General features: G+C 35.9%; 1 protein-coding gene across 5 annotated transcripts in view; it reads right to left on the reverse strand.

Moving 5' to 3' along the window:
- acadsb (acyl-CoA dehydrogenase short/branched chain) overlaps window positions 1-9,119 on the reverse strand; it is a 42,915-nt gene that overhangs the window by 11,253 nt on the left and 22,543 nt on the right. For 4 of the 5 annotated variants that reach the window (XM_069899778.1, XM_069899779.1, XM_069899780.1 and 1 more), the window contains 4 exons: window positions 8,408-8,576; window positions 5,511-5,611; window positions 1,725-1,931; window positions 633-803 (listed from right to left, as the gene is read on the reverse strand). In XM_069899778.1, coding sequence (XP_069755879.1) covers window positions 633-803; window positions 1,725-1,931; window positions 5,511-5,611; window positions 8,408-8,576 — 648 coding nt within the window. Of the gene's footprint in view, window positions 1-632; window positions 804-1,724; window positions 1,932-3,433; window positions 3,507-5,510; window positions 5,612-8,407; window positions 8,577-9,119 lie in introns of those variants that run through there. The other variant, XM_069899781.1, reaches the window with a different exon arrangement.

Consider the following 9,119-nt stretch of genomic DNA (forward strand, 5'->3'; position numbering starts at 1 on the left):
TTCAGTTGAATAAGACTGGGCGCATGGACCCCACAAGGGAGTGTTGAGACTTTGTTGGACATGCACAGGTTTGCCCCACAGAATTAACAATTCCCCTCAATGCGTGTGCATTCTTTTCACGGTCGTCACTTGCAGAGGTGAGCTGGGTTGTCAGTATGAGGAAGGTGCACTGAGGGCCTGACTGGGACACTTGCATGGAGGTGGGCTGGATTGTCAGTGTGAGGAAGGTGCGCCGAGGACCTGACTGAGAGTGTTGGGGGAAGATGGCAGTGGTGTTGAGACCACTGTCAAGGTTCAGATTTTAGACCTGGCATAGAAGACAACTCTTGATTTTTGAAACATTCAGCCAGTGGAGTGCCCTGGTTGTTCCCCAGTCACATCAGCTGTTTGAATAAAGTTGTGTTTGAATAAAATGATTCAGCCCAGGATGAAGAGCTGACCGATGCCACTCCTCACTAGGGGAACTCTGCCAAAGTGGCAATCCCAGTAGGTCCTGGATAATGGTGATTCTACTGTAAATGATTTACTACTTTCTTTCAAAAACAAAAATATTCATTCAATACAAAATTATTAACCATTTGCATGGAGGATCTTGAACAATTCACAGTAAAAAAAAACCATTTGATACTTACAGCGGAGGGGTTTGCATTAGCCATAACTAGAAATATTCCAGCAAAATCTGCATTACTAATCCACATCTTGGATCCACTGATGACATAATAATCTTTATGTTTCTCAGCACGAGTTTTTAAAGAGAAAGCATCACTTCCAGAATCAACTTCTGAAAGACAGAAACTGCCAACCTGAAGATATTAAGGATGGTTATTAAAGTTTTAAATAAAGTTGTAGACTAATTATTGCTATCTTAAATGGAAAACAAGTTAGACCATGATGCAAATAACTTCCATACCGTACAATTCACTCGTGCACTTCTTGGGAGTGGTCAAACATACAATCTTCTTAACTGCAAGTCAGAGCACATGATGACCTAATTCTCTTGTACACCTGGCAGTTATCCTTGGCAGAAAACACAACACCTCCTTCCCCTTAATTTCCACCCATTAAGAAGGCCCATTCTCATCAGCTGTCTATCAATGTGATGTGGTTATCAATCTCCCAAATCCATCTGAAGGAAAGGAGTGCTAGATGACATTTTTGGGCAAAACATTTTGCAGTCCACAATTTTATGCAATTGAGTCTTTGAAGCTCATCTGCTAGGTCTAACTAGTACACTGATACACTAATGGGTGAATGACAATTTAGGCTTAAAATATTGTTTATACATGGAATGAGCAAGCAACATTAATATTATTTAATATGAAGGTCACTGCCACCACCAAACTTCCAATTTTTCAGAAATCTAATGTTGTACCACATGTTTAATCACAACATTTATGCAGATTTGCACTATTCTGCTTATCATTGCTATATTTCCCATAACTGCAGCAAATTTTCCTTAAAAGCAGTTTAGATAGTTCTTGGATTTTTTTTTCTGCAAAGTTATTCTTCGGGCCACCAGCCATCCTTGAAAAGAATTGATGGAAAAGATACTAAGATAAAGGATAAAATCACCCAATTGTGGTATCTTCGCCTCCTGCAGAACATTTTAGATATTGAAAACTGTTCTAGAATTCTGGGGATTTAATATCAACAAGCTAATATTTAAAATGTTTCAATCATTCAAGTATAAACACTAAATTTTACAACTTCCGTTCATAGCTCACCATATTTTTGGCAAGTTGAGGTAGATATTTTCTCTTTTGTTCTTCTGTCCCACATTTCATCAATAATGTGTTGATCAAAGTGTTTTGTATATCACAAACGACTGCTACTGAGGGATCCACTTTGGCCAACTCTTCAATGACAAGGATAGAGGAAAAGAAGGTTGATTCTGATCCACCATACTTTTCCTGAATTTCAATTCCCATTAACTAAAATTAAAGGAGAATCACAAATCAGGAACAATTGAAATAAATCACAAATATCATTCAGTAAATTGTGCTGCAACAAATTAACTGGAACTTTATGCAGTATGGTAGAAAATGGATAAATGTACAGTAAAACCCCATCCAGAATTCAAGCAACTGACAAAAAAACCAAGGAAAATAAATGTTAAAAATTTAAATAAATAATAATAGGTAATAAATACAAGGTTAAAATTGTAAAAGTAAGTGTTCTCTGAAATGACACATAAATCTAAATTTTTGATGAATTAAAAAAGTGTTGATGATCAATAAAACAATATAGCTACGTAACGTGAAAATATCAGAGGATTATGGAACTAAAATCTGGTTGGGAATTTAAAACTTTGTTGGCTGTGTAGCATTATTGAAACAGTATGGGAAATAAGAGTTCTCAGTTGATACCTTAATCTTGCAGGTTAGTACTGGTTTAGATAACAACAAGTCAAGGTCCGAGCCAAAATTACTGAATTTTTATTGTCATATACCAATACACAAAATTTGTCAACTTCTGTCTCCCTTAAAGGCACACATAGAGAAGAGAGTCCCTTCAGAGACAGGAAGTGTCAGTAGATTTACCTTCAGTGCTCCTACACAGCCTCCTGTTTGATCCATTGGCAAACCAGAGTTCCCAGATCCAAACTTCCACAAAATCAGAAAACTTTCAGCACCTGAGGCCCCTTAGGGAGCCCTTCTTTCATTTAGCACTCCCCTGAACCCTGGTTCCAATGATTTGTTCCCACAAACCAATCTCCAGCAGACTGCAGCCTGGTTTGATCCTTCAGTTACCAGTAGTTCACAGCCTACGAGTTTGCTACCATGGCCTCTTTCCCTGTAGGGTCACCTCCCAGCCTTCTCCTTTTCAGCTAGGATAGTTTGTCCGCCTGATTCCCTGTGCTAGTTCACTGATCCCCTGGAGTCTGCAGCCCAGCATGGACACCACCAAAGAAGGTACAGACCTTTGTGATTTCTAGATGTTTAAAAATCACTGGCTCTTTTACCAGGCTGTTTAATGTCTATATTATACCATCGCGGACCATAAGGATACGTGCACTACGACTTCACTCCCTGCTCTCCCAGGTCTGCACTAGCATTCCTGTTACAGCAGCTCCTGCAGAGCCATTTTTACATCTTCTGCCAATGCAGAAGATGGAATCATATAGCCAGTCTTTTTCTGTACAGAAGAGACCCTTTGGCCTAATTAGTCCATGCCAACCAAGCTAATCTCATTTGCCTCTGTTTGGCCTATATCCCTTCAAACCTTTCGTAACCATATATTTTTCTAAATATCCTTCTATTTTACCCTCTTACCTTAAATCTATAACCTTCTGGTTCTATAACTTGGGGAAAAGGTCGATGACTATATATGCCACTCTTGATTTTATAAACCTCTGCAAGCTCTCCCTTAGCTTCCTACTGTCAGAAAGACAAGACCCCATCTAACAAAACCTCTCCTTATGATTCAAGCCTACCAGTCCCAGCAACATTTTCATGGATCTTTTCAGCATGCTTTCTTCCTTAATGATATTTTTCATATAGCTGAGTGAACTAAACAGCACAAGTGCAGTTTCAACATCATGTACAACTGTGACTCAAATGCCCTGATCAATAATGGTTAGCATGCCAAATGGCCTTTTGGAAACATACTTTATGTTTCAGTGGTTCAAAGCAACATGTGGATAAAGTATGTTTCCAAAAGGCCATTTGGCATGCTAACCATTATTGATCAGGGCATTTGAGTCACAGTTGTACATGATGTTGAAATTAACAAAAACTTCTTTTTGTAAATGAAGTGTTAATAATCATGGCAGATATTTGAGAGGGGACAAAGAAGAAATAAAAAAGGTTTAGAGCTTAAGGATCAGGCCGTGACACCTAGTAAGATGTGGAGGTCTTGGGGTGGGGTGAAAGAGTATTAGGAAATTGGCCTGCGATTAGAAAAGGCTGAAGATAATGGAAACACAGTTGGTGAAGTGCAATGGGTCAGGTGAAAAATTGAAGGATTGTTCCTTGAGGAATCATCACTTGTGAACTGGGAATTGCACTGTATGTGCCAGGCTGAATTCTTTCAGGAAATATCTGGCTAAATGCAAGGATTAAAAGGAAATAACCCGTGAGTGGATAAATTCATTTTCAATCATACAGTTTTGAATTTCTACTCCTTAATGATTTAAAAATAAGAATTCTATTTCCAAAGCCTTGCTGATGAGGTAAAGGATCAAAGGTAGCTATACCTGTTGCAGTGATTTTACTATATTAGTTGCCATATTGGTATGATTCAATGTTGAAATATTAAGAATAATACATTGTTGTTAAACCATATAGAACATTTGCTGATATTTTTGAACTAAGTTTCCAGCACAGTAGTTTTAAATGCTAGATTATTTGGAGGGAAATGTATTTCATTCTAAAACAATAAACTACGATAACCTGTAACAAGAAGGTGTAGAGGATTAATAAAAACTGTTCCTTTCCTCTGAGCATAGTCAGAGCTTACTAATATAGCAAATTATTTTTTGACAAGCAGTCACTGCAGCAACAAAGTGAATATGATAGCTAAATTGAATACAGCTATCTTACATAAACAGGAAATGTAACAAAGAAAGGAAAGATGTCATTTTTTTTGTTAAACCTCTCAGTAGGGTCTTGAGTTAACATCTTATCCATAAAATTGCATTTCTAACAATGCAATATTTTCAGGATTGAAATATGAACATACATTCAAGAAATGCCAAGAAAGAATCCTGAAACCTTTTCTGTTTCATAATGCAAGGATAGCCACTCTATTGTTATACAAATAATAGATAAAATCATCTTAAAAATGCTTTCCTTCACTTAAATCCTGCACCTAATAATTCCCTTTGTAATTTCCATAAACAATACATTTTATATTAATTACGCATGTCCAGTTCCCCAAAACAAATACTACTTTGGATAAAAATTATGAATTATAACAATTGTGATGTGAGAATTATAAAAAAGGGATTAATATGGGATTAGCATTAATAGGTTGATGCTGGTCAGCATGAACTTGGTGGGCTAGAGTTACCAAGGTATATCTCTCAGTGATTCTGTTTAGTTAAAAACCCATACAGCATTTAAGAGTTGATGATCTTTACTGGCCAAAAGTGATGCATATGATGTTAGACTGATAATGGAGTTTTGTTTAGTGTTTAGAGAATTGTACATTTCACCTCCCTCCCAATTTAAGCCGGATCTACAAGAAAATTAAAAGTCATTTGTACAGATAAGAAACAAGTATAGTGTATGCAAACCACAACTTTTTAAAAACCATTTAAGGTAGATAATTTGTGCTTTATGCCTCATATACCTGCATCTCATGCCCAGACAGAAGTAAAAACATGATCTCAGAAAGTAATAGGGATTTAGCTAGAACAGTAATAAATTAATAGAAGAAAACCTAGAACAATTTACCAAATTATGTGCAAAGCTTTAGATCATTTAAGAAGCATGGGATTAATTTTCACTATTTGTAGTTAAAGCACAAAGTAACAAAATACAAGACTACTCCAGAAAAATATTACTCACCCCTTGTTCAAACAATCCTGCAATGACAGATTCATCCATGTGAGACTGTTCATCCATTTTGTTGACCAGTGGTGCTATTCGCTCCTGAGCAAACTTAGCAACTAAAACAAAAATACAAACTTGTCAGTAAGAAAAAAAATGATACGTCACCCCACTGAAAAAGTAAAGATTCTGAAATAAAGTATACTGTATTTTTCATAGTTTACAGTTAGGAATTTATATGATCCATTTTCTTTTGATGTTCTTATCTACTCTGATCACATTGATGGATGTCACCTGCAAGAATGACACTTCTCCACTCTAGTGTTAGAGCTGTATTTTCTGAAGATGATCGAGAATTTCAACCACAAAAATACATTCCAACTAATTCCGCCAGATTTTAAAATTTCTACCTTCTCTTATTGCAGAAGCAAACATAACAAAGAATCCTTGAAACAACAGAAAATGCTTATCAGATATATCCATACAATCAATCTCTTAGAATGAACTGGATACATTTAAATATTCTTGGCCATAGAGTGGAATTTCACTATCATTCCACACTCCCATCACTCTGTGTGAAGAAATTCCCTTTCACCCTTCACCCATGCTTTCTGGTTTGTACATCATCTAACCCAAGAAAAAAGACTACTTGCATTTACTCTACCTATACCTTGCATAATTTTGTATACCTCTATCAAATCTCCCCTCATTTTTCTAGCTCCAGAGAATAAAGTCCTAACCTATTTAATCTTTCCTGTAATTCAATTCCTGAAGCATGGACAACATCCAAGTAAATCTTCTCTGCATTTCTTCTATCTTATTGATATTTTTCCTTTTTTTAGGTTACCAAAACTGCCTACTATACTCTAAATTTGGCCTCACCAATATCTTAAACAATTTTACCATAAACATCCCAACTCCTATACTCAATACTTTGATTTCTGAAGGCCAAAATGCCAAAAGTTCTCTTTACCACTCGATCCACCTGTGACACCACTTTCAGGGAATTATGTATCTGTATTATTCCTCTGTTCTACTGCATTCTCCTGTGCCCTACCATTTATCATGTACGCCCTTACTTGGTTTGACCTTCCAAAATGCAACATCTCACACTTGCATGCACTAAATTCCATCTGCCGCTTTTCTACCTGGTCCATATCCCTCTGCAAGCTTTGAAAACCTTCTTCGCTGTCCACTATGCCTCCAGTCTTTCACATAATACAACAAATATTAGCCAGCACTAATCAATCATACTCATTAACATCCAAGGATCTCATGTTATGTTATAATTTCATCACAACTTTGGTTCATAAAAAGTCTGGATTTTGTGACTTGGAAAACAGCAAGTCTATCAGAGGTTCTTGTAAATGACTCCGTTTGCTAATTATATGCATTTAAGTTTGATTTAAATATATGTTTAAGCGTGATATTTTAGTATTGATAAAAAAAAAATTTTTTGTTGTTAGAATTTTTTTTTTAGGTTAAGTTTTATCTCTTTTTTTGTAACTGGGTATTTTTTTCCCCATATATAATATTGTTAATTTTATTAACTCTTCACTCTTTATTTTGGGGGGAAGTGCTGGACTAATTTTAAGTTAGATTACTAATATTGTGTTACAATTAACCGGGGGGGGGGGGGGGGTATTTTGTGTAGTTTTCTGATGTAATATTGTAATCATACCATTTTAATTTTTAAAAAAAATTTCTTTAAATGTAATTCTCTATTGTATTCATGTTATAAAATTTTTAAATAAAGTCTTCAAAAAGAAGGTTCTTGTAAATCAAGATATGTATACAACGGAGGCTCATAGTAATCCCCATCTTGCCTTCCATGATACAGTTTATTTCAGACACTGCATCTGATTGACCAGCATCAAATGACTTCATTCAAGTCTCTCCATTGTTTCCAATAAAAAGTAACCACATAAAAGAAATATGCCAAATATCTTAGAAACAGAATTCAAGAAATGCTACAACTGCATGCAAAAATGGATTCCAACCAGATTTTACATTCCTACTCTGAAATGACTTTTCTCCAGCTGATAAAAGTGAAATCATTTTTAAAAACAGAATTAAAGTATCAGAAACTTTCAAGCAACAGAACATTTTTTTAAAATCCATAATCATCAATATCATTAACTACTGTCATGCAAGGGTTGGGATGGGTCATCCAGATTAGTTCATCTCCTTTTCTCCAGGACAAGCTATAAAATTTTATTTAATCTCGGACCTCAGAAGGGGAAGTAGTTTCCAAAACTACATTTCTATTTTCCATTTCTTGCAGCAGTCACCTAAGGCAACCATTCACAAGACTTTCAAGTTGCAAAGATATGGAATTCTAGCTCATGATATCAGAGGTGAAAGGTAGAATTTTCAACTTCAGCAGGGAAATAATGAAGCAAAAACAATGAGTGATCTACCATACACCACATGTCATTTTCTTCTCCATTCATTTCAAAATAGTTTTGCACATTTCATGAAAGTTGAAATCCAGCATTAATGGATGAAAACATTTTAATCATCTTAAATGAGCAAAGCAACAACAAAAAATGATCAGTCACTAATCAATTTTTCATGATGCAATATAGTCAATCCTACAATTTTACTCAGAAGTGTTTAAAAAAAACCCAAGAGAAATAGAAGCCAACACTGAAGGCTAAAAGTAGGAAATAGAATCCAGCAATAAAGAAGTGAGTTGACTTGGAGAGAACATTAGCACTTTAAAAGATTTTGTCTGAATGCTGGAATTGACTAAACTGGCATGAAAAATACACAAAACACAAAGTGGCTGCAAGCTGAAAAGATACACGATCTCAACTTTCAATGAGATCTTCAGATTGATATACAATTTTCTTTTACATTTTGGCAAAATTACTAATCTTCTCAATGCAAATTATTGTAGAAAAAAATCAAACCTGTTTCTCTCATCATTGCTTCCTCTTCGGTGAAAGTCTGTAGTGGCGCATAAACACTTCCACTCGTTGTTCCATTTTCTGTGACCACTTCTGTACTGCAGGATCTTGAAAGTCTTGGATGAACCCTCAGAAATGCTGAATGCCAGGGACTGACAATAATTCTTCCAAGCTTTTGCAAGTAGAAATAGCAAACCATAATTTAAAAAAAATTATTATTCATCTGTTGTAATGCAAATTTTAAAAAGCTTGCCAACTTTCCCATTCACTTTTATATTTGAAATCAACATTTTTACAATAATGGAAATGCATAATGTTGTTCAGACATGTATTGTTTGATTCAAGCCATTCGTCTTCTTCCAATATTCAATGCCTGATAAAATGCAATTCATTTCTTCTTTGTTCTTATGTTTCACTCAAACTGCTCCTGAGCTCCCTACTCGGATCCAATATCTCTTCCAATGACCAATTTCTATTGTCTGAACAATTTACCACTGATGCACGTTAGTTCAACCCCCACCAGATCACTCATTTTCCCCATCAAACGCGTTTGTTCTGAGGTAGAGGCGCGCATAGGTTGTCAGCCCCTCTCCTTCCTCAGGAGCTTGGTTCAAGGCAAAGCTGGGGAAACGCAGCAGGTCAAAGCTACATCACCAAACGTTTTGGGCTGCAGCCCTTTCGGCTCAAGTGAGGGGTGGGAACAGGTTTTACGATC

This window comes from Narcine bancroftii, chromosome 10 (assembly GCF_036971445.1).
Source record: "Narcine bancroftii isolate sNarBan1 chromosome 10, sNarBan1.hap1, whole genome shotgun sequence".
Lineage (NCBI taxonomy): Eukaryota > Metazoa > Chordata > Chondrichthyes > Torpediniformes > Narcinidae > Narcine > Narcine bancroftii.